This window comes from Canis lupus, chromosome 20 (assembly GCF_003254725.2).
Source record: "Canis lupus dingo isolate Sandy chromosome 20, ASM325472v2, whole genome shotgun sequence".
Classification (NCBI taxonomy): domain Eukaryota; kingdom Metazoa; phylum Chordata; class Mammalia; order Carnivora; family Canidae; genus Canis; species Canis lupus.
This window is the reverse complement of record NC_064262.1, coordinates 14985187-15012552: the sequence shown is the minus strand read 5'-3', so window position 1 is coordinate 15012552 and position 27366 is coordinate 14985187. Positions and strand designations below refer to the sequence as shown.

At 36.5% G+C, this 27366-nt stretch overlaps 1 protein-coding gene across 13 annotated transcripts in view; it reads left to right on the top strand.

The window, feature by feature from the left end:
• Nucleotides 1-27366, top strand: part of CNTN4 (contactin 4) — a 922691-nt gene that overhangs the window by 444767 nt on the left and 450558 nt on the right. For all 13 annotated transcript variants that reach the window (XM_049098179.1, XM_025451427.3, XM_025451465.3 and 10 more), the window contains one exon: nucleotides 2793-2934. In XM_049098179.1, coding sequence (XP_048954136.1) covers nucleotides 2880-2934 — 55 coding nt within the window. In that variant the 5' untranslated portion in view covers nucleotides 2793-2879. The remainder of the gene's footprint in view (nucleotides 1-2792; nucleotides 2935-27366) is intronic.

Below are 27366 nucleotides of genomic sequence, written 5' to 3'. Positions count from 1 at the left end.
TAATTAGTAAAGGTGAACATTACCTTACCTGAATGTAAATAAATGCCAATAGCGTTCTGGAATTCCTTCGTCCTTAAAAATCTACAGCTCTTATACACACTGTAAATAGCATCATATCATGAATTAAATCTTTATCATGAAATTGGATACATTTTCTATGCTAATTTTAATTGCTTTAAGAAACTGCTTAACATTGTACATCAATCCCCAGGTCTGAGATGACATTTCCCTCGCAAAATTAATTATTAATACCCTGATCATTTGCTTAAGACATTAATAGTTTTCATTGATCAGCATATCCTGTTTATCTAAAATGGTCTAATCACCATGCATGTCAGAAGAGTATCTGAACATATCCAATTAGAGATGCTGCCTACTTTCAGTCACATCAGCAGATCAGAAGTTAAGAGTCCCTTTTGTCTTCACAACATATTAGCTTTATCAGAAACTGAGCTATTTAAGGGCACGAGAGAAAGACAAGTTCTCTAATGATGGTTCTTCACTTTCTATAAGCTTTCTGGTAAACATAAAGGCTTCTCAGTGACCACACAGTATAAATTAATACTAAGAGCCCTTGATTAATGAGCTTGTGTTGTTCCATGTTTTCAGTGAACCTGTGTTCAGTCATAGTGTTTCCCTTATAAGTGGGAGTGAGATGAGAAGCCCCATGGTTATTATCAGAATAAAAATATCGAAGCTACAGTAATACTAATACCTAGCATTTGTATGGCACTATTTTTCAAAGAGTTTTCATTTACTTAACAAGAGGGTATCCTTGACACAATCCTGAGAAGGAAGGAGGATTGGCTGCATACCCAAGACCATGCTACTGGTTATAGCCAGAGTTATAAAGAGAATTTGAGTCTCCCACTTTCCTAGCTTTCTCCTAAATTTGACTATGTGGTAAGTAGGTAGCCTCCTGCTCATCTTTTAAACCCCAGTGGAAGCTCTTCTCCTTTATAATGGTCTCCCAGGCCTGAAAGTCTCTTCCTTCCTTCACAATGGCATATCGTATTGTTGTTTTATGAAATGTGTATAACCGTCCCCTCTGGAGTAGGAGATCCTTGAGCTAGACCTAGTGTCTGCATTTTGGCAAGTTTAGTGCCTCGCCTAATATCTAGAAAGCAAAATATATGCATATAATATATATATATATATATATATATATATGCGCATAAATACATGACTGGCTGGCATTATGGAGGGAGAGAGAGATGGGCAGATGAGAGCAAGTGAGGTGAGAGTTCTGTTTTACTGTTGTTTTGCCCAAGATTGCGAATCCGAGAAACCACCAAGGAGCTGACACCGATGCAAACACATGAGGGTTTATTTACAAGCTCAAGCTTGGGTTCAAGTATACCCGACACAGCGGAGCAGGGACTTGGACCCGGAGACTAAGAGGCGTAGCAGCTTTATAGGGGCCAGTGGCCAATGGGATACGCAGATAGTTGCACAGTCATGTCGGTCCACATGCAGGTTGCCGATTGAATTACATCTTACCCTGTAGTATCCATTTGAGCTGGCCTATTACTTTGGTCAGAATAGGCCAGCAGTTTTGGCAGGCACAAGGCAGGGTTACATTGTTATGAGCCGATTTCTGATTTAGGGGGTGCCCAGTGGCTTGACTAGGGTGGGGCAGTGCCTTAAGCAATAAGGAGGTCATGTGGGGGTCATACAGGAGGTGGCCGGTGTAGCACAAAATGGAGTTGGTCCTGCTCTGCTTGTCCAGGGGTAGGGGATTTTTGTTAAATTTCCTGGGTCCCACACTGTCATGTTGCAGACCTTTGGCATCTGACAACATTTTGACTTTGGTTCATATATGGTTTAAGAAAATATTTTGAACTGACTTCAAAGATTTAAAACTTGGGAGATATTCAAAATCAATAACATTTACAAATTTTCTTTGAAAAGTTGTAGGTGATCTTATAACCCTGGGCCTGCGCTCTGTATGTTAGCCATCAGCTTGAGCTAAGGAGCACCCACCCCCTTCAGACAGGACATGACTGTGTTCCACAGAGTGCCCCGTTTTCTGGCCTGCTTTACTCATTCATTTACTTGCTTTGTAGCCTTTGGAATACAGAAGAAGGAGCCTTTTTTTTTTAAACCAAGAGTTTCCCTATTTTAAGATTTCTGGATAATGGAAGAATTAGTATTTTTAATCATGTTCTAGATTTGTCCAAAAGAGCCTAGTAGTCAGCTACTCATACACAGTACGATTTCCCTCAGTAGGCACTGGAGCTACACATTTTATTGCATTTGAGAGATGAAACTTAGAGCATAAGGGGAAAAAAATGTTTAAATTGTTAGAGTAGTTACAACTTTCCCACATGTAACTCCATTCTAAACCTTAGGAGTTTTTCCTTATGATCCAGTAATGTTAACCCTATTTTGTTCAGTGGCAGCTTTTCCATGTTGACATTTTTAGTGTATTATTAATTGGAAGGTAAAGAAGAACAGAGACTGGAGACTAAGGGACTGGGGAGAACCTTGTTAAAAAAAAAAAAAAAAAAAAGTCTGTTCCCCTGCCTTTGGGTTGGTTTATATCTTATCAGAGTTGCTCCTGCTTTCATTCAGTAGCCACAGGGACACACCACCTGCAATCCCTGCCCAAGTGTTATTTGGAAGGAAAGTCTGCTTATTTGCTTCATATTCATAATTTACCATACTTTTGTCTTCCTTAATAGTACTCTTCCACAAGTGAATTTTATTTGTATTCAAGTAAAAACAAATTTGCAGAGACCACAAGGAGAAGTATCTGCAAATCTCATTGTAATGTCTCTTCTTTCCCACAGATTAAAGGTTGAACAAAACTTAAAAGAAGCAGCGATTCTATTCACTTGTTATTGGACTTGAAACTCCTTTGACCTCGGAAACTGAAAATGAGGTTGCCATGGGAACTGCTGGTACTGCAATCATTCATGTTGTGCCTTGCAGGTAGAGTGTCATTTAAAAACTTTTTGATTTAAAAATGCCACTGTATTTCACACTAATTCAAAAGTGGGCCTTCACTTTAGATGGCAATGATAAAATTGTAAGAGTGCACACTACTATGACTAGCATTTACTGACACTGTTGAATATACTTTCCTGATGATCTTTTAGTGACTCTTTTCATGGTGGTGTATCCAAAGCTAGACATTGATGTTTCACCTGCATATCTGGTCCTTTTAGAGTCCTTTGAGCTATTATTTAGTTTGAAAGTTGTTATTTTTGCTCATCCCACTCTCAATTGTGCAGAGATATTGGGCAATAAAACCGATAATATAGTCTTAGAGTATTGCCTACTTTGATGTCGTCAGTGGATGGAAGTTTATTTGGGTAGCTCTTTCAATGTCTTTGTTAATATTGCTCCATCTTTTGATTCTCTCTCTCTCTTGTTTTTTTTTTTTTTTTTTTCACTTCAATACACGTATAGTTAGCAGGAGCCAGGAAGTAAAGAGACAGGAGATTTTTACTATATACCTATGGTCAGCTAGTACACAAGGGCTTTGAAAAGTTCAGACTTTCTATATCTATTACTTTCTTAATTTTCTGGAAGATGTGAGCCTACAGGCCAACATACATAATTCAAACATTGATGCAACCTATGTCCAACATGTACTGAGTTGGTTTTCTGGTTAGGATGGTGAACATATATCCATGCTTTTTTTGAAATTAGTTGTGACCTGCTTTGTTATTCAGAGTATCAAGTCCAAGAGGGACACCTATAATATATTTTCATTCTTATAAAGTAAAACAAAAATTATTTTTGGGTCATCATTACTTTGATCTCTGACTTTATTCAAATAATGTTACTGAGTACCTTGCAAAGAGCCAGCTTTGTGCTAGTATCTAGGAATATAATCCTGAGCAAAACAGACATAATTACTGCTCCCTTAAAGTTCTGTTAGCTGAGTTCTATAGCTATACACATTGAAAGCTTGATAGAACATATTATTTCTAATTGCTTTTTTAAAAGATTTATTTATTTATTCATGAGAAACAGAGAGAGAGAGGCAGAGACATAGGCAGAGGGAGAGAAGCAGGCTCCATGCAGGGAGTTCGTTGTGGGACTGGATCCTGAGGATCTGGGACTATGCCCTGAGCCAAAGGCAGATGGTCAACTGCTGAGCCACCCAGAAGTCCCTATTTCTAATTGTTATACCATTAAAGGTAACAATGGTAATACTAACATGTATAGGTCACTTAATCCATGCCAGGCACTATGCTATGGTCTTGTACTTTAGTTCATTTAATTCCATCATGACCATTAAGAAGTCAGTATTAACTATCTTTACTCACATCAGTATTATTATTACTATTACTGAAGCATCAAGAAGTTAAGAAACTTACCTAAGGTCACCAAGCCAGTAAGTGGTGAAATTGTTAAGTTTCAAACTCAGTCTAACTCCAGAATCCATAGTTTTGATCATTATAATATAGTCTTTTAGCTGTATCATTCATTTGTCCACTTCATGCTTACAAATTTATTCTTATAATTTTGGTTTTCATTCTTACTATGTTTTCCTAATTGTAAGCCTTATTCACTCATAAGCATTATAATGCCCTACCTTTAAATCCTGAATTTCTTGCCTTCACAGACATCCTCATCATTCCCTGATTATGGACATTTTGGCATCTAGACACCTGTTTTAGCTTTATTACTTCTCTGCCTCATCTGGTCAGAACTTAAATCTTGTTATCTGTAACACCATCCCCAGCAATGTACATCAGGCTTTGTGCCTCAGTTGCTTTTCTCCAGTCTTTTCGTGTACCTTGACCCTCCTAAAAAGGCCTCAATGGAGTCAGCCTGGCTCTCGTTGCTCTTGGATGAACATATTCTTTAAAGCTTAAAGCAGTGAATTGATCCCTCAGTATTTGACTACAGCAGTGTGCTTATTTATTTAACCCACTATGCTGAGTAGATGTCAAGAAATTAAAGAGTTGAAAATCAAGGAAGACATTAATCTTCTCAGTTGTGTTTTGAAAAACTTGGAATTCTTTTTTTTTAAGATTTTATTATTTATTCATGAGACACACACACACACACACACACACACACACACACAGCATACGCGGCAAAGACACAGACAGAGGGAGAAGCAGGCTCCAGGCAGGGAGCCCAATATGGGATTCGATCCTGGGTCTCCAGCATCAGGCCCTGGGCTGAAGGCGGCGCTAAACCGCTGAGCCAACCAGGCTGCCCCAAACTTGGAATTCTCACTGAAGATGAGTACTTGTGTCTTTTTTATTCTCTTAACTTTTTTTAGGGAATCAGTATATTGATTGTTTTTGTGAGCTTTTTTGTGAACTATTTCACATGGCATTAATATTCCCTTACCATATGCCTCCTTCAGTGTAGGTAAAGTCAAGCTTTAATTAATGTTTTTGTTTTCTTGCTATTTGTCTTGATTTCATTAATTTATATAGCACTCAGCACTCTGAATTTTGAATAGATTTCTTTAACTGCTTTAGTTTTCTCATTTTTTTTTCCTTTTCTACGACTTTCTGAGTTGTTGATTTCATGGTAAGTTTTTGGCAAGAAAAATACTTTGTGTCTATTATGGTTACCCTAATTAGTGGCTCTCAAATAGGTATGCTCCTAAATAAGATAGAATATCCAAATGTATAAGCAGATTGCTTCTGCAAGAGATGTACCTAGAAAGGGTATGCTAATTATTTAAGGGTATTGATTAGTAATTCATGGCACAATGGAAATGTTCTTCTCTTTTGTCAAATACTAAACTTGGTCTCGGACAATAAGTTAAAAAAGAAAAAAAAAAAAAAAAGACTACTGATACCAGTAGTCTGAAAATCCAGTCTCTCCAAAATTCATTTTATTATCCTGCCTCTTAGTGAATTTAAACCAAGAATCACAAAACTGTGTTACCTGCATGAACAAAGAAGCTAACAAATGATTGAAACATTCTTCAAGGAATAGTGACTCATATACAATGTAGGATGCTGGTAATTGTGGAAAACTGGAAAAAACACATCACACTAAATTACCAATCAGTGCCCAGCTCTGTCCTTTGGCTAGGTCTTCCAGTTCTTCAAAATTTTTATGCATAAACTTCCTAATTTTTTTAACATTGTCAACCAATTCAGATGAGTTTTAAAAATGAAAATAAAAAGACTATATAAAACAGACCAAAATAGGTTTCAGGCTAGAGATGCAGTTCCTGGTCTACCAGTTAGCAAAGTTTTTTTTCAAACATTTGGTGTTTCTTTGCTATTTTTTAAAAAGATTTTGTTTATTTATTCATGAGAGACACACAGAGAGAGGCAGAGACACAGGCAGAGGGAGAAGCAGGCTCCATGCAGGGAGCCCGACATTGGACTCAGTCCGGGGTCTCCAGGACCACACCTTGGGCCAAAGGCAGCACTAAACCACTGAGCCACCAGGGCTGCCCGGTGTTTCTTTGCTATTACACACAATTGCCAAAATCACTAGATGTTGAGGGTCTCTTTACTACGTCTTCCTCTTTCCAAAAATTTTCTTGCTCTAAATGTCCCTGTTACTTGCCCTCTAACCTTATTTGTATTGGTACTTAAATGCCACTTACTTGGTGAGGCTTTTCTTGACAACCTTACAAATTAATAGAAGTGAAAATCACAATACTTTCTTTCACCAACATTCTATTATCATTTTATTTTTCTCTATGTTTCTTATCAATATATGAATAACTGTATGTTTTATTTGTTTTATTTTTCTTCTTATTATTATTATTTTATTTTTCTCTGTTTCTTATTATTTTATTATTTTATTATTTTATTTTTCTCTTATTTTATTTTTCTCTATGTTTCTTATCATTATTTTATTATTTTATTTTTCTCTTATTATTTTATTTTTCTCTATGTTTCTTATCAATATATGAATAACTGTATGTTTTATTTGTGTTTATACCTAAAATATCTTTCCCCACAAGATTGAAGGTTTACAAGGGCAGATATTTCTGGTTTTTTAGATCACTGCTATATCCTCAGCATCTTCAAAATGCCTAGTGAACAGTGTCATTCAATAAGAACAGTGCCATTCAATAAATATATTTCAAATGAATGAATGCTGCATACTGGCCAGACGAGAGACAGAGAGAGAGAGAACCAGAACGCATGCAAAAGAGCAGGTCTCCAATTTTAATGTGGACTATGACCCAAGGCAGACTGTAGTCGCCTTTATGTTAAGCGGGGGAACTAGCCACCTCCGAAGCTAATTCATACAAATTTTTATTTTGCATATATATATGCAAAATATATATGGATATGCATATGTATATATGCATATAATGTATATGTGTATATATGTGTATTTTATATATATGCTTTAAATGTATAAAGTATAAGAATTGATTTATGTAAAAAAAAAAAGAATTGATTTATGTGTCTTAAACCCTGTATGAGAAGTTCTTGGTGTGACACCACTTTGCCTACTTCTTACTTCACCTACTGCTGAGTACACTGTGCCCCCTGTGTATTTTTCTGCCTCCATTCATTGTCTAAAGTTACAAGCAAGGGGAACTATGAGAAGCTGACTCTCCTCTGCTACATTCCTCAACCATTGCTGTATGAGGAACAGTAATACCACAGCCTCCTGTCATTTGGAAGGACAGTTATTAGGGACATTCTACACAGTTCCTTTGAGATTCCCCAGAAAAAACTGAATCTCATTTGCCCACAGTAGTTCCTTCTACCTTTCCCTGCTTCACTCCTGCTTCTAGGATCATCTCCCAAATAAACCAACTGTTTCCAAATCCTTCCCTCATTCTCTGCTTTGGGGGGAATCCAAACCAAAATTATGCACACAGCAATTAATAGCAGAGCAGCAGCCCAGTATTAGTCATGTTAGTAATAGGAAGAAACCAAACAGGAAACAGTTTTGACAGAGATTAATGAAGTGTTGGCTATGATGTATATCCATATATGTATATGTATACAAATTCTTATATGAGTACATGTTTCACATGCGTTTGTATCGATACATCTTTAAGTATTCTCTAGGTCCTGCAACCAGTAATTTCACTTCTAACCAACTCTTTGTTTTTACTGTTTACTAGTTGCATTCTTAGCCAGATACTGGACAGGTTGTATTTGCCTCTCTGGGATTCACTTTATGCCTCTGTACAATGAGGCTGTTAAACACATGGTTCCTAAAGTCCTTTTCAACTCAGAAAGTTTGGTTTTAGCTATACACATGGCTTGAGAAGTATATGTATTTATATGCTTCATATATATATATATATATATATATATATGAGAATGTTAGAGCTAAACTTAAAATTTTGTTTAACTAATATGAAGCTTTACATAGGTCCTTTGTCTTACCATGTGTTACTGATTCTGTTCATATTGGCAGGATTTGAAAGAAAAAGTAGAATGGCTGGTCTGTATGTTCATATGCAGCAAGAGGCGTGAAAACAGTTGAATACCCTCTGTGAATAGGTGAAAATGCATGTTTGGTGTATTCTCAGTTGATCTTGGCTTTGGGGAGGCTAAATGTACTCCCATCTCTGTGGTGTAGTATACCAGCTTCAGCAGTTATTTCTTTTTAGAAACTGCATTCTTCCCAAATGCAAGCATTTTGTTGACTTGTTCACAAGACCCATGCCATTGTTACAGCTGCATCAGGGAGTGGGCAGTGGAGTTGAGGGTCCTGTATAATTCAAGAGAGGCATATTCTAGGATTGGTGAGTATTCACAAAATGTGGAACAAGGAGGAGACCTAGGTGGAATAGTTAATCACAGGGATTCAGCTTGAATCTATGACAGTAATAAAATACAAGCCAGAGGTCAATACCCACAGTCAAAATACTTGGAGAGAATGTTCGGTGGTCTTCAGAAGGGGTTTTAGGCTCAGGAAATCTCTTCTCACTAAGACTAAAGTAGGCTTGTCTATGGTTTTAGTGTATTCCTGGGTAGGAGAACACAAATACACACTAGATAGAAACTTCCATTGTTATTGACATTGCTAATAGAACTCAACGAGCATAATCTTTCCACTTAATCAGAACATTCCAACCAAGTTCAGGATCATCCTGAAAATGTCTTCCCTTCTTCATAATGCCCATATAGCTCTACCAGGATGGAGAGCACACTGAAGTTAGTTCCAGAGCTTGTCCTCACAGTGCAGCCAGTACAGTATTTCAATTCTCAACATTCTCATATTTTTTTCCAGAACAAACAGAATGAGCAACATTCAAATAATTAACAGTTCTAGACAGATATTAAACTTAGTACTAATTCTGCTCTTACAAAAGTTACAAGTATTCAAGTAAGATCAAAGAGAAGTTGGATAAATACTAGTTTTCATATATTTACTGTAAAGCATAGTCCTATAGTGACCTCTTATTTCAATGTTTCTCTTTCTAAGAAGCTGGCTTGCCAGTGCATTCACAGTTATGCCAAGTGAAGCCAAAGAATGGATTTCCTATTTCCTCTGTGTTCTCTTCTAACCATGGCCATGAAATGAAGCCAAAGCAGTAGAAAGATTTAGCAAGAAGGGAGCTGATAACTAGATTAAAAACCAGTGACTCCAGTGATGAAAATTCAGGAAAAGACTGGGAAAAAGTATGCCTAGAAAGTAATAAACAGCAAGTGGAAAATTCCTTTTGAATATCAATTTAAGTATTTAAGTACATTTCATGATGGGAAAATAATAATCAGTAATGAAGATATTGAGGAAGATAGAGAAACTTGCAACAGTTTCATATCCCCAAAGGCATGGACATATAGTAATAGTCATGCAACCCAAAAGTTATTAGAAATATTCAATTTAAGACCTCTCCTGAAGCAAGATCATTAATAACTTCATTATATATGCTCAGCCAAGCTGGCTATCTTAGCTATAAGTAAAACTCCCTTACTGATAAAGTCTAGGACATGTATCTACAAAAAAAATTGAATTCTGTTAAATGAAACATATTAAGAAGAGAGAGAAAATCAGGTGAAAATCTAAACATTACCATGCATTTCACATCAACTTGTATAATAATTGTCTGTTGAAATGCGGGATTAGCCCGAGAGCTTGGGGATGGTAGGTGAAAGAATAGCCTGTGACATCTCAGATATTGTCAAAAATGAGCAACCTGGAGACCCAGCAGCGCTGGAAGTTAAGAGCAAGGGCTGTGAAATGAAATAGATAGGTTGGCCACTTAAAAGCTGTGTGACCCAGGTATTTTATGTCCCTGTCTTAGGTGGCTTTTTCCTCCATCTATAAAATAGACAGAATAGGTGTATTTACTTCATTTGGATGTCTATGAGGATTGAAGTCATGTATATGTTCATACTCAGCACAATGTCTGATACTTAGCTGGCGCCATTTTGTGTGAACTAGTGCTCATTGAATCATTTAATACACATTTGAGGATCTGCCAGTGCTAAGCATTGCACTGCTCTCTAAGAATGTAGTTTAGTTCTAAGTGACACATAGTCTCTGTCCTCTTGGCACTGGTTGTGGTGGTGGTTACAATGATGATGATGATGATGATGATGATGATGATGATGCCACCAGGATCTGCTTCTTAGCACCCTGGTGTGTGCCCTTCTTCAGTGGTTGAAAATTGTATACCAGAGTTTATAGCACATTTTTGTTGCACTTCCCTCACCTTTTTGCAATATGACCTCATCTTTAAAATGGGAATATAATAATAATGAAGAATACTGATGAAAAATAAATACCTAAATTGATTAAACTTCTTTTGTGTAGATCACTCAGGAAGTGCTTAGTCTCATGGCTTAGTCACATGGACAAAGTGTTAGTTGCAGTTAATGCTGTTATTATCATTATCACCAGCAGCAATAAATAAGTGGGCATTCATTTACACATATAGCAGCCACATTTAGGGTCTGCTTCCTAGAAGGAAGACACTGAAGACAGTTGCTAGCTCGAGCCAGCTGTCTGGGGAACTGGCAGTGGAAAAGAGCGGGAAGGTTTCTGTGATGGAGCTTCCAGAATTTATCAAGTCACAAAGAGATAAGGTTTCTAAAGAGAGAAGTATCTTGTGGTTCACAATGATGAAAGATTCCTAAAATACATTCTACGAACAACAAACAACTAAGATAAAGAAAGGTACACATAACAGCCCCTAATGAACTGTGAAGGAATGTAGTAGTGCATACTGTGATGCACCACATCCTTCTATTCTTCTCTCCCCCTAAACTCTCATTGGTGATGTCAACCAGATACTTCATCTATATGATAAACAGAATTTGATGAGGATGTTGCCTCACACTACTGTAATAACACCCTTAATTTGTTTAGCACTTGTTAACTATGAAATATTTGCTCAACAGCCTGCTTAGCAAGGTTGTTAGGGACTAGAGGCAACTACAATAATAATGAGTGAAAATTTATTGAGCGTATCTGTGCCAAATATAGCATCACATTCTTCAGTGCAGTTATCCCATTGAACCTGACAAGAACCCATTTCCTAGATGAGGGGTTATGACCTAAGGTATCAATACAGTGTTTGAACTTGGTCTATCCACCTCAAAAGCCTGAGCTTTTAACTTCAGTGGTATGATGTCCAATGACACCTACTTCCTGTCCTTATGGACCTCACTATCTTGTAAAATACTACGAACCAGTGGTTCTCAAATGTCGTCCATGGACCAGCAGCATCAGCATCACCTGGTAACATCAGAAATGCAGATTCCTGGGCTCACGCCCAAACCTACAAAATCAGAATTTGTGGAAATAAGTACCTCAGTGTGTATTTTAATAATCCATCTATAAGATTCTGATGCTTTTGAGTGCTTAAGAGCCATAGTAAATGCTATTGAGATGCAGGTAAGGTAAGAATCGTCATTATCTCAATTTTACATATGGGAATCTGAGTGGTAAGTGACCTGCTCAAGGTTATATTTCTGGCATCAATGGCAAAGCTGGAATCTAAGTTTTGTGATACATAATTAGTGGTTTACTGGTGTATATGCTGCCTCCTTACTCAGTCTAACTTTGAGAGCATCTTACTGAATACCTGATAATATAAAGTAAGGGCTTTTTATGTTGAAGAGGTGTCCTGAGTATTGAAATAACTTAATTTTTTCTGCTAAGCCTTGTTTCACTGCCTGTGAACCAGTAACAGGTGTGATATTGGCCTGTGCTCTTTACCTGTTTTATGATGTAATGAATGCAGAAAGATGTTTTTCTTTCATTTTAAAGGGAAATGGAACTATGTGGTAGAATCTTGAGAAAGTAGATAATAGAAGAAAAATGTCCCTTGAGCCTACAAATACAGTGTCATTACTGATCCTTTTGGTAAACAATAATGTACATATTATCATTAGGTATGAGTTCTGTGCTTAGAGAAATAAAGTAAGTTTTGAAAGTTTGTACAACCCCTTGTGGATTTTCAGGTCATTTTGTCTTCTGAGAGTAATCAAGAATACTTTCCCTTAAGGAGGATAACAGATTGTTTTGTTTTGGAAAGAAATAATTCTAGGGGAGATGTTCGTTCACCCCTTCAGATCTGAATTGAGATTTATGTCCAAGGTTCTCTTTTCTATAGCAATGTCTGGAAAAAGGCTACAGAAGACCCCTGGAAAGCTTTTAAATTTGTGCTGGAAGTAGCCACATTTAGCTATTGTGTACTTGAAATGAGTACACAATAGCTAAATGTGGCTAGTCAAAACACTTTCCAAAACCTGTAGTAGTTTCCTAGGGTGGCTATAACAAATTACTGCTGAGTGTCTTAAAACAACAGAAATTTACTCTCTCATAGGTCTTGAGGCTGGAAGTCTGAAATCAAGATGTTGACAAGGCCATGAGCACTCTGAAGGTTCTAAGGGAGAATCCTCTTTTGCCTCTCCCTAGCTTCTGATTGTGGCAGCAATCCTTGGTATTCCTTGTCTTGTATCACTTTAATCTCTACCTCCACCCTCACATACCTTCTTTTTCTGTCTGCCCTGGGATGTTGGAAACCTAGGACAAAGAAACCACATAAAATACCTCTGGTAACTTTTATACCAGTTGCATGTTGAAATGAATACATTGGGCTAAAAAAAGTATTCATTTTGCCAGTTTATTTTTTCTTTTAATGTAGGTACTAGAAAAACGTTAATTATATGTGTTTCACATTATGTTTCTGTTGAATAGCAGTGCTAAAGAAGATATAGAAACTACCCTATTAATCTTTAGTTTATAACTATAGCTGAGAATAATTCCCTTCTTTTTCTTGTCTTTATAGAAGTAGAAACTCACACAGGTAGCCCTGAACCTAAAGGGAAGTTGATTATGGGACAAGTATAGAAGGGAGAGTTACAAACATAATTTTTTTTTAACTTTGACTCAAGGGATGGAGTCAAAGTTAAAAAGGTTTTCTTTATCACAGTCCCTCTAAGGCGCTTTTATAGAAAGAATGTTGAAGTCTTGTATCCAGCAAAAACAGCAAAAACATTGAAGACTAGAGGATTTTTTGAAAAGCATTTTCACAGAGAACCTACAAATCACATTGACCAGAATAGAATAATTTTTACAGAAATGTTCATAGCAGTATTGTTCATAATAATCAAGAAGTGGGGATAACCCTAATGTTAGTTGATGAAAGGATGAACAAAATGTGATATCCATACAATGGAGTATTACTCAGCCATAAAAAAGAATGGAGTACTGATACTACAACATGAATAATCTTTTGAAATATTCTAAGTGAAAGAAGTCAGACACAAAAGGCCATGTGTTAGTTATCTTAATTCATTTATGTGAAATATACAAAGCATGAAAATCCATAGAGAGAGAAAGTAGATTAGAGTTTCCCAGAAGGGGGTCGGTCGTAGGAGAAGACATACAGTGGCTACTCTTTGGGTATATGGTTTCTTTTAGGATGATGAAAATACTCAGAAATTATGTAGTGATGGCTGCAAAACCTTATTAATATACTCTAAACTATACTATATACTATAGTTAATATATTATAAACTTTGTGGTTACTGCAGCCCTACTACACTAACTTGGTAGTTTATAAACAACAGAAACTTATTGCTCACAGTTTCTGTGGGCTGGAAGTCCAAGATCAAGTTACCAACTCAGGTTCTGGGGGAAAAAGTCTTCTTCAGATAGCCAACTTCTTTCTGTATACCCATCATCACAGGGCTAGGATTTCAACACAGGAATTTGAGGGGAAAACAAATATTTAGACAATAGTACCACTTAATTGTCCATTATAGAATGCTGAATTATATTGCATGTGAATTATATATCAATAAAGTTTTTAAAAACTCCTGAGGAAAAAAACTAAACATTTTCAAAATCTTATTAAGTATTACATTTTACTAAGAGAAACTATCTTGTCAGGAAGTCAGCATTATTCAGTGACAACTTCCTTTATACATAATTAACAGGATTATAGGACTGTAGACCTATCCCTACTCCCTTGTTTTAGACAAGTTAACTGGTTTGGCCAAGGACCCACAGGTAATTAGTAGCATAATCAGAATCCAAGTTTCCAAACTCTAATCCCAGTCTGTCTTCCTCTGCTGTTTAGATATTTCCTAGTATGTGTTTTATGGACATTGGGGGGGGTTTCATCTCTATCTAGCCCACACCCAAAGTGTAGATCCTGTAATATGAAGAAATAAAAGTGTAAATCTCCTTGTGAGATAAGTTAACTCTCTGACTTTAATACACTTGAAGTGTGACATTGGATTCCTCTGTGAAAACAAGAGTGGGGGTATTAATGGAGGGGGAAGAAGACCATTTGTGTATGAGAATGATCTTGAGGAAGCAGGATGATCAGGATGAGCATTATCCAATTTGTCCCATATTGGCATCACTAGGAGGCAGAAAATCTCATTTCCTGCCTGTCTCTACCAATCCCCTAGTGACTAAAATTAAAAATCCATACCGAGTTTGTGATTAAACTTCCCCCTACCTGAGGATTATATCCCAAGCCAAAGCTTTGTAAATATTTTTAATATAAAAAGGGAAGATAAAAAGAGGAGAAATGGGTGAACTATTTTGTTATTTTGTTTCCTTTTTGATTTAAATAAATTAGATTTTTAAACTTATGTCAAATTCATAAAATACTCAGGGGTCTCCTGGGTGTCTCAGTTGGGTTAAGTGTCTAACTCTTGGTTTCAGTTTAGATTGTGATCTCGGGGTCATGAGATTGAGCCCCCTGTGGGCTCCACACTCAGCATGGAATCTGCTTGGGATTCTCTCTCCCCTCTGCCCCTCCCCTGCTCGCTTGCTCATGCGCTCTCTCTCTCTCTTTCAATCTTTTTTTTTTTTAAGATTTTATTTATTTATTCATGAGAGACAGATAAAGAGAGAAAGAGGCAGAGACACAGGCAGAGGGAGAAGCAGGCTCCATGCAGGGAGACCGACGTGGGACTCAATCCCAGGTCTCCAGGATCACGCCCTGGGCTGAAGGTGGTGCTAAACCGCTGAGCCACCCAGGCTGCCCTAAATAAATAAATCTTTAAAAAAATAATAAAATGTGTCTACTAGCAAATTTAAAATTACATGTATAATTTGTATTCTCTGTTGCAACTTCTCAAGTCTGCAGTACTAAAGAAACCACACACAATACAAGTAAGCATGGCTGTGTTTCTTCTTTTTTTTGTTGTTATGACTGTGTTTCAACAAAACTTTATACATACAAAAAAACGGGTATATTTATACAGTCATACAAATGGATGTGGTTGTGTTACAATAAAATTATATACATACATCCCAGTGGGTGTGTTTATGAGATATCTACAAATGACTGTGGCAAAAAGAAGGGAGGAGGCCATTTCATTAGCAAAATATATGAAAAATGTTTGATGTCAGATTATTTATGTTTTATGAATGCAGCAATGTGTATGTTGCTTGAACTACTTAAGTAAAAAAAGTGAAATCAATGTAAACTCCCCGGTGTTAACTATGTTGCTTCCCCTTTAGTGACATCTATACCTGAAAAGAATTCACACATCCCATTTGTTGATGTGGAAACAAGTGTCAAAATAGGTCAGGATAAACTTGAGATACAGAAGAAAGCATCACTCTTTTCTAAGGAGCTTTAAAGATGAGTCTAGTACTTGACCTAATAATTCATTGCAGCAAATATATTACTTTAGCAATTCAGAGATTTATGGATTGCCAAAGTTGTGCAGTTCCTTTCTCTTTGGGCAGATGAGAAAACCAAAGAGTGAAAAGATGAATTCATTTGCCCAAGTTCACATGGCTCACTGCTTTCAGAGCAAGAAGCAAATATTAGGAAAGTTTGATTGACTTTTGTCAAAACTTTTCCTGACTGGAGTTGGACTTGATAGCTTTGTTTTTATCACATTCATAACATGTCTAAACTTTATGTAAATGGACATGGAATCTTATCATTAAGGATGCTTTGGATAACAATTTGTGATGGGCTTTCTCAACTGTTTTCCCACCTAGAGTGGTTTTAGGTAACTTGGCTAACAATACCCTATAGTCTTTTGATAAGTGGCGAATAAGTTTGGAGATTAGATTCTTAAAGTTAGAACTTCTGGTTATTTTGGAAATATTTACACAGGTTTTATCTATTAATTTATTTTCCTATGTAATAACAATTTACTAAACATCTGCTATCTTTTGTGTACTGATAAATGTTGGGCATAGCAGGTTATTTGAGGTTTAGTCCATGGATGTAGAGTTTCTAATCTTGTGTTCTGAAACAATTTGTTTCAAACGAATGTCCTGACAGATTTAAGTGAGAATTCGAGGAAAAATACAAAGTTCTCAATGACTATATTATTAAAATTTCATAAGATACTGGCTCAGTACCAGCCCATAGTGGATAAGATCATGGTCCTGGAGCTAAGATAAATCTGGGTTCAAAATCTTTCTCTAAGTGTGTTTATCAAGTTACTTGAGGAAATTACTTAATTCTCTGACAAAGGAGACTTAAAATATTTAGCACAGTGTCTGGCCTATAATCAGGATATGATAATAATGTCTGTTGCAATCATTTATTAGTAATAAAGGGGCATGACCTTCTTCCTTTTCTCCACTGAACCCTAATGCACGCAAAACACTTGCATTTACTTTACCTTTGGTGGATTCTGAATTACATAGTATGAATGAAGGAGAAAGAAAATAATGGCATGAAAGGGAAAGATAATGCTGAAGTTAGGCATACCTTCTGGCCTATCATGAATAAAACTAAGTAAAGGAGGACAAAAGTGATGGTGGTTAGTTTTGTTCTAAAGTTGACTAAAAGGGGACAGGTCACAGCCTCATTTATAGGTAGGGAAGGAGGCAGAAAACAGAATTAATGACTATTTCTCTTATGTGATTATAATATGTTAAGGATAAATCCGTATCTTGTTCTTTATATAGCCATATGGACACAAATGTATATAAGCATTTTTTACTGTATCTTTATCCTGTTGGTCAACCTGCTAATATTTGAATCAGAGAATTTTAGAAATGGAAGATAATGCTGCATCATACTTATAATACTTTAACTGTTAATCATTGTTACTTTGCCTGATTTTTTACATTTCTTAACTAATGAAACATGACTTGGAGTCATAAGTTGCTTTTTTTATTACTGATGATTGATGAAGTTTTGGAATTATAGGTGAGGTCTGGAGCCAACAACCAGGAAAGAAATCTTGAGACATCTTTGGTGCAAAATGGCGGTTTTATTAAAGCATGGGGACAGGACACATGGGCAGGAAGAGCGGCTGCCCTAGGCCTGTGAGGGGTGGCTGATTATATACCTGGGAGTTAGGAGGGGTTTGAGGATAGTGTACTCTTTAAGAAATTTTGGAAGCAAGGTTTCTAGGACCTTGAGGGGACTAGCTGTTGTTGGGGGAAAGGTCACTTATTACTGCTAATAAAACCTGAGTCACTGAGACCCTTCAGATGTATATCAGTGAGTCATGTGTTTGGGGGATGATCGTCAACATGTATCTTGGGGGTTTAGAGATAAAGGAAATTTCTAAAGGAATTTTTTTTTAATTTTTTTTTATTTATGATAGTCACAGAGAGAAAGAGAGAGGCAGAGACACAGGCAGAGGGAGAAGCAGGCTCCATGCACCGGGAGCCCGACGTGGGATTCGATCCCGGGTCTCCAGGATCTCACCCTGGGCCAAAGGCAGGCGCTAAACCGCTGCGCCACCCAGGGATCCCTCTAAAGGAATTTTTATATGTTAAAGTAGGCTCGCAGGATCCTGGGGGTCTGGCTAAGATTGGCTTTTGCCCTTAGCAAAGCATGAATATCGAGGCAGTTGAGTCTGTAGAGGAATGTCCCTTTGCCTGTTTCAAGGACTTGTCAATGTGCTGCCCCAGGCTTATGCCTTGTCCTCAGTTAGCCCTGTGTTCCCCCATCAATGATGATGATGATGATGATGGTGATGATTATAATAGTCATAATAACAGTAATAATTACTATTCTCTTGCCTCTCATCTAAATGCTTAGAATATTATCTAAATAGTATTAGGCTCAGAGCATCCCTAATGTGACTAATATCACTTCTGCACTATAGAAGGGACAAGTAAATCAGATTAAGGAAGGTCATGAGGTATGGCTTCACTAATATCAGATATTTTCCTCCCACTCTGTCCTGGTCAACATCGGCTTCAGTCTTTACCAGGTTCCATCTGGAACCACACCCTTGATTTTATAGTCTCCTGTGCAGATATAACACCTGTCTTTATAACACCTGTCTATCCCCCAGTACCTGTGTACTAAGTAAGGGAGGTCAAAAGTGAGCAACTTCCTCCTCAATTACTGCCAGGCTACATTATGATGGAGAAGACCAGATTAAACTCTACAGAATTTACTTCTCAAAATTGTTTATTTCTTTTATGTAGCCACAGTATCATGATCTCTGCTTTCTTTCCAAAGAGATATCTTTCCCCCAGTTTCTTTTATTTTGAGTTGTCACCTTGTTTTTCCTCTACTCCTTACAGTAATATTCTTTATCTCTCTCTCTGACCCACTATGGGTATGTGTTTTTCTCCTCCTATCTTCCTTTGCTTTCTCATTCTAATTATATCTTAGCTTAGAATACAGATGTAAAACTAATGAAATTGTCTTTAAGCACCCTTTCAAACTCCCAACTGTTCACCTCCCTCTGATTTGAAATGAGTAAAGTTCTGATTTATTGTTTAAAACTAAGCTAATGAATTCATATATTCAGATATGGAATTTTCTTTGTATATGCTATCTTCTGTGCTTCTTTCAAGAGAAAGAAATTCACTCACAGTCTTGTTCCTAGAATAAAATTCCACCTTCCTCCTGGGAATTATAATAATTCAAAGAATAAAACAAAGCCAAAATAAATCCACTTCTCTGAGCAAAAGAGTAAATAACAAAAATGCAGCAGTATTTGCCTGGATCAACAGTTTTTGCCAGAACTTGATGTGATATCCTCTACAGAATTTTACTGAGAAGTTATGAACTACTGATAAGACTGGCAAATATGAGTTGCATGCAAGTGATCTATGCAATATAAAAATTGTCAAGTGAGGGATCCCTGGGTGGCGCAGCGGTTTGGCGCCTGCCTTTGGCCTAGGGCGCGATCCTGGAGACCTGGGATCGAATCCCACGTCGGGCTCCCGGTGCATGGAGCCTGCTTCTCCCTCTGCCTGTGTCTCTGCCTCCCTCTCTCTCTCTGTAACTATCATAAATAAATAAAAATTAAAAAAAAAATAAAAAAAATAAAAAAAAAATTGTCAAGTGAAAATATATTCTCTCTTTTTTTTACTCTTCAGAAGAACTCTTGGACATCCTGTTTGAGAATGCTTTTCTCCCCAGTGGTTTGATATTTGTACAAAAACTTGGTTTTAATGTAATGTTTATCTAACTAGAAACGTAGCCAAATTTGAAGTGGAGGCTCTAGATTTCTGGCAATTCCTTTATGATTTCATCTACTTGCTCTATTCCAATACATTAAAGATAAGGAAAGAGAAGAGGCAATTGTCCCTCAATTGCATTTCATAATTATTTATGATATCATTATTATCTAAATTGATCCCCCGTTCAGTAAAAAATAAAAAAAGTAAATAAATTAAGGCCTATTTTGTTCAGTAATTTGAAATCACTTTTGAAAAAATAGTCACTCTATGGTAATGAATAAGTAATTACCACTTACTGTGGTAACCATAATAACCATATACATGTATCAAATCCTTATGTTAGGCTCCTTAAGCAAATACAATGTTATATGTCAATTATATCTGCATAAAATATTGTAAAATTGTAAAAAATAAAGACACTCTTACAACATCAAAAAAACCCTCACACACAAAAAGAATTACTCTTGAATTTTGATCTTTACTTTTTTATGTTAATGTAATAGAAACTCAAAGATTCTAAAATCATATTTGCCGCTTTATGATTTTATGACTTTAAGTCTGTCTCACTTTGGACTCAAGATTCTGCAGAAGTAAAATATGAGTGGAGCATAAGTGTGCTTTCTAAGCCACTGCTGCCCAAAATTTGATTGTCTATTTTTGTTCAATCTGTGTACTTATTGTGTTGTTATTTATTTAAACTTTTATTAACTCAATTTGTTACTTAAAATAACTTTATCACAGCAATATCACTTGTTTAAAATGAAAAAATCATGGACATAAGTATTATGGAAACAAATGTATTAAAGTCCAGATTGTCCTCAGAATACTCTAATTCTGAGTTCTGGTATTTTCCCACAAAAATTAGACTGTCAAATACTAGATAGGTTTTTAAGATATGCTGGCATCAACTGAGACTTTCTTCTTTATTTTTTTTTAATTTTTATTTATTTATGATAGTCACAGAGAGAGAGAGAGAGAGAGAGAGAGGCAGAGACATAGGCAGAGGGAGAAGCAGGCTCCATGCACCGGGAGCCCGACGTGGGATTTGATCCCGGGTCTCCAGGATCACGCACTGGGCCAAAAGCAGGCACTAAACCGCTGCGCCACCCAGGGATCCCAGAGACTTTCTTCTTTAATCAGAAAAATTCAAAGAGAAATAATTGAAAGAGGAGTGAATTTATTCTTAGATGAGTTGATATTATTTAATGCCTTGTCTCTATATGATCTAAAAATTACCTCTCATACCAGTGTTACGCATCCCTTATTTTGGGAAATGCTAATGTAGAAGGATGAAACCTTCCAGCCCCCCCAAAATGGATATTGTAATGGCCCAACATGATGTATCTGATGTATCCTGGCCATATTGATTCAGATGAATAGTATGTATTGTATGACCATGTTTTCTTCATGTATAATTTTTTTAAAATTTATGTATTCATGAGACACAGAGAGAGAGAAGGGGGCAGAGACATAGGCAGAGAGAGAAGCAGGCTGCATGCAGGTAGCCTGATGTGAGACTTGATTCCAGGACTCTAGGATCATGCCTTGGGCCAAAAGCAGACTCTCAACCACTGAGCCACCCAGGCATCCCATGCATTATTTTTTATATATTGAAATATATGTTGGAATTTTTTACCTCATATACTATGTAAAAGTTTGTAGGAGTCATTTGTGGGCTAAGGCATGTAACAACACTACTACCTTTACAATTCAATTTAATGATGTTCACAGGCTTTGTAAGATCACCTATCTTCTTACTTACCTGTCTGTCCCTTTGTAGAATATCACATAGTGAGTGACATGAAAGAGCCAGACTAACCTCTCAGTGGAGCCCTGGAATCAGGGACAGCCTGGCATAGAATGTTGTTATGACCTGAGATACTTTAAGCACATCTTATTTCGACAGAAAGCTGAGTAGTTGTGGCATTAGTTTTGTGAGATTTAACGTGGAAACCATTCTTAAAGTCTTAAGGAGTCCAGTTGGCTGTCACAGACATGACTTACGAGTTTTCTTGGTTTCAGTGCCTTATCTTTAACATTCTTAGAAGTGCCTTTTTGTTCACTGACCTGTTAAAAGTGCAGTCTCGTTTGTTTTTAGCCATCCACTGTTATTATCGTTAATAAGCCCAATGTTTTAAATGTGTGTGGTTTTAAGTATAGTTTCTCCTTAGGCAGGACTATGTAAGCTATCCCTTCATTCCACAAAGATAATATCTGGATTATAGGTCATTAGTAGAATGCTAAGGTCATACTTAACTTTTTTCCCCTCCCCCATAAAGCAGTATAGTAAACATTTATTGTCTCGTGTAAGGTTTTCGTTTGGTTGTGTTGTGTCAATAATTTGGGAGCAGTTTAGCTGGGTGTTTCTGACTCAAGGTCCCTCAGGAAGTTGCAGTCACATGTTACCTGGGGTTCAGTGTCTTGGGGGTTTGCCTGGGGCTAGAGGATGTACTTTTAAGTTGGCCCAATCACACAAATGGCCGGCAAGTTCATGCTAAGCTGATGGTGGGAAGCCTCTATTTCTCATCACATGGAACTCCCATAGGGCTTCTTGTGTATCCTCTTGGCATGGGCCCTGGCTTCCTCCAAGAGAAGCTCACTCCAAAAAGAAGCAAAAGAAAGCTGCAGTGCCTTGTTGCAGGCCAGTGTGATAGAATGTCATTTCTATCATTTTCTGTTTGTTAAAGTGAGTCACTATGACTTGACACACTCAAAGGAAGGGAATTAAGCTCCATATTTTGGAAGGAGAAGTGTCAAAGAATTTGTGGACATAATTTAAAACCACCACAATCTACTTTTCTTCATTTCTTATGCTTTCATTATAGGAGGAACTATCAGCATTTCTTATTGAGATGACATGGAACAGTTATAACATTTTCCTTATCTTCACTCTTCTTTCCCTCTTCTCCATTCTTCTCCATTTCCATTCCATTCTGGATGTACCAACCAAAGTAATCTTTAAATAAATACAAATCTATCATATCATATTTCTTTTTTTTCCTTTTTTTTTTTTTAGATTTTTATTTATTTATGATAGTCACAGAGAGAGAGAGAGAGAGAGAGAGAGAGGCAGAGGGAGAAGCAGGCTCCACGCACCGGGAGCCCGACGTGGGATTCGATCCCGGGTCCTCAGGATCACGCCCTGGGCCAAAGGCAGGCGCTAAACCGCTGCGCCACCCAGGGATCCCTATATCATATTTCTTAACTTTGACTGGCTTACTATTGCACATGGAATAAAATTTAAAGGGCTTTTCACAACCTATAATGTCCTACATAAATGTCCCTGCCTTCTTCTCTAACCCTGTCTCATGCAACTTTCTCCCTAACTCATTAGAAGTTCTAATCTCTTCTTTGCTAATACATTTCAATCTCTTCCTGCCTCAGGGCCTTCACTCTTCATAGTGACTCTATCTTGAATGGTCATTTCCCTTGTTTTTCTATAATTGGCATATCCTTTGAATTTCCATTTAAATACCTCTCCATCAGAGAAAATTTTCCTGATGAAACCAAAATAACACTTTTCCACTGTCTTCTTTTTCTTTAAAAAAAAAAAAGTTTATCAAAGTATAATTGATAGGTAACAAATTCCACCTTAAAAAAATTCCACATTTTAAAAATGTATAACATGGTACAGTTGGCATATGCATACAATTGTGAAGCCATCACCATAAGGAAAATAATGAATATATCACCTCAGAAGTTTCCTCATGGCTCTTCATAAGAGCATGCTCCATATTCTAATGCCTTTTTTTTTTAAGACTCACAATATTTTTTATTTTTTTCCTGTTTTTTTAATAATAAATTTATTTTTTATTGGTGTTCAATTTGCCAACATACAGAATAATACCCAGTGCTCATCCCGTCAAATGCCCCCCCTCAGTGCCCGTCACCCATTCACCCCCACCCCCTGCCCTCCTCCCCTTCCACCACCCCTAGTTCATTTCCCAGAGTTAGGAGTCTTCATGTTCTGTCTCCCTTTCTGATATTTCCTACCCATTTCTTCTCCCTTCCCTTCTATTCCCTTTCACTATTATTTATATTCCCCAAATGAATGAGACCATATAATGTTTGTCCTTCTCCGATTGACTTATTTCACTCAGCATATTCTAATGCTTTTTAATCATTATGACATTTAACACAAATTAAAATTATAGTTGCAATACTCTTATTTCAGTTTATAATAACTTACTTGTGATTCTCTCCAAACTGTAAGTGCCACATAAAGAGAAAATATACCTGTAGAGTTCATGGCTGTATTCCACGATCATGTTGCCTAGAACTTTGCAAATTTTTGATAATTTTTTAAAAATAAATGAACAATTAAGTACATTATTAACTGACAAGGGCCCTTAAAGAGATATAAGTCAAGTGCTCAAGTGTAGAGAGGCATTTAGAAGTGTCAGGGAGATGAGGATTCACTTAGGGGTATATGGGGTTGATTGCAGTGTAACTGCTCTTTGAATATGAATAAGTTTGTGAATTTTAACAAAACAAGTAAAAGCCTTCTGAGACTGAGCAGAAAGAATGAGGTGCATATTTCTAATGGGTAAAGAAAAGTGACACCTGGGTGGCTCAGTGGTTGAGTGTCTGTCTTTGGCTCAGGGCATGATTCCAAGGTCAGGCGGGGATCCAGTCCAGCATTGGGCTCCCTAGGAGGAATCTGCTTCTCCCTCCATCTCTCTGCCCCTCTCTGTGTGTCTCACATGAATAAATAAGTAAAATCTTAAAAATGAATGAATAAATAAATAAATAGTAAAGAAAAACAAGTCCCATTTAGACTATCATGTAGGGTAGATGACGAAAAGTAAGCATTGAATGCCTGGTGGTGTAGTGTCCAGTTCGAATGAGAGGAAGTGATTAAAGGTTTTCAGCTTAGCCTTGATTTTAGTCATCTTGGCTTTACCTCAGAACAATTAATATGGTACCAGCAGATCAGAAAACATAGGTGATTATCTTCCAAATCTTTGTTTTACCTATCTTTATGATTTATATCATTTCTAATAAAGAAGTAAACTTAAGAACATACAAATACCATTCCAAATATGTGTTTGAACTTCTCTGAAACTAAGGAGAGAATTAGTTTAATGATTCTCTGAAGTAGCCCATTCATGAATTGGTAGCAAATCAGTTATTTGTTTTTAAGATTTTGATAGCCTTAGTAATGTTCACACAGAGGTTAGGAAATATATTTGGAACACACCAAAATACATGCCTTGTCCACATTTAGTATTTATTAAATTTAATTGAGTAGTTGTGTATTGAGAGAGAATCAGTGTCAGAATGCAGAGTCTGAATTTGAATTTGGATATCTTTAAGCAGATTGCTTTCCTTTACAGATCCTAATTCAAGCAGATGGTATCCGGATGTTCTCTGAGTACTTTCTGAGGTCACATGTTGGACCTACCTGCACAATTATACAGTATAAAATAAGATGAATAATAGATGTTTGATGTATACACTTTCTAAATGTATAGAAACATGTATTTGATGTGACAAGCACAGTAGAATTCACAACTTTGACTTAATTTCGTGTTTTCGTGGTTATTGACTGACTAATAGCATGGAGAATGGAGGCTAATAAGTAAATGGCATAATAGTGGAATGCCATATGCATTCAATTATTTCTTGATTACTTAGCTCTCAATAATCTCTACCATTTGTTCATTCAATGCCTACTATATGTAACAACCTCAACTTAAGGAGTCTCCCCCTGTTATTCTTCACAGTTATCCTGATAGGTAGATATGTTGAGATCATCCCTATTTAACAGATGAGAATACTAAGGCTTAGGTAGAAATCACTCTTAGCTATAAGTTGCAGAATTAGATTGAAATTTCAATTTGTGGTCCGTGAAATGATCAGGCAATGGTTATTGACTTTTAAGGTCATGTGATGACAAATTTTTATTTGATCTTAGTCTGAGTTAGGTATTTTTGGTAGAAAGGAACATGTCATATTTTAGATGGGCAGATGAAGATCCCATAAGAATGTTCTGCCTTCGGATCCCTGGGTGGCGCAGTGGTTTAGCGCCTGCCTTTGGCCCAGGGTGCGATCCTGGAGACCCGGAATCGAATCCCACGTTGGGCTCCCAGTGCATGGAGCCTGCTTCTCCCTCTGCCTGTGTCTCTGCCTCTCTGTCTCACTGTGTGCCTATCATAAATAAATAATAAAAAAAATTAAAAAAAAAAAGAATGTTCTGCCTTATTGTAGACCTTGATATGCTGATAATATTTTAGGGAGTAGAATATGTGGACTTTAGTATTTTTTTGTCATCTGCTTCAGAACTGAGTAATTAGAGCCAGTGTTGCCTTATAGCTAAAAGTATCTGATACAGCTTAACCATTTGGCATAAGGAAGAGAAATAAAAACTGTAATTATTATCATCATCATATCATGTAATCTCACATATTGATTTCCTATGATGCCCTAGTCAGTTCAAACAAGTATACTTGTATTTAAGTAAAGTCACGTAAATATTGCAACCTGGCAAGAATTACATTATTTTTACATAAATAGATGTTTTCAGATAATCTTGTTATTTGTATATTTCTAGAACATAGTACCTTGAAAATCTTGACTTACTTGGGAACAGCATACAAATTGGGCTGCCTAAAAATCTATTGGCCACATTCAAGATAGATTTTCATAAGTGGGAGATTATTTGGGGAGCAAATAATTATTTGGATGAATTGTTTATCATCATCTATTCTAGGTAGGTGCCATTGCAAAAATACTGGATTTAAAAAAATGAAGCTGTCATGGTTTTCTCTTCTAGGAGTTTATGAGATGACATTATTCTCAGAGTCTACATTTTTTTGAGTAAAAAAACAGCACTATCATATATACCTTCATGTGAAGGTATAATTAAAAGCAATAAATGAACACATATGCAAACACCTTAGACTTCGTAAAAATATTTTAAGGATCCTGTCGTTTGGCTATAGATAGGATTAAATGTTTAAAATAGACCTTATAACCATCCTGATTTACATAGTTCCTTGGATAGAAGCAGGTGAGAGAAGCATATGAAATTATATATAATTCCTACATTGATTTACATACAAATTAATTTATTAAAGAATTTACAGTTTATACATTGAGCTTATTTATTTAATTTTAAAAGACTCATTAAATGGACATTCGTTGTCCTCCAAATTCTATTTTTTCTTGAAGATAAAGATGACAATGTTGACAATAATAATCTTAATTATTATATAATAATAGCAACAGCAATAATTTGTGATGTGTTTTCTTTGGTGGTGATAAACAAGCCATTTATGTATGTATGTGTTCATATACATATGTGTACATATGTTCATTCAATTTGCACACCAACCTATGGATATAGGTTCTTTTATTATGTCGTTTTTTCTAGGTAAGGAAACTTAAAGAAGTTCAATACTTTACCCTGCATCATTCTGCATCAAAGGGAAGCAGGATTTGAATGGAGGCATTTTGACTCTAAAGCCCCATGCCTTTCATCACTATTCAATAATTCCTCCTCTCCAAAAGTTGAAAGACCATCTTGTAGTTACAATTTTAATCCATAAATGTTATGTACTGAGGTTTTTTAAAAGATTGGGTGGTGAATGTACAGTGAATTGCCTATGTATCTGGATTCCA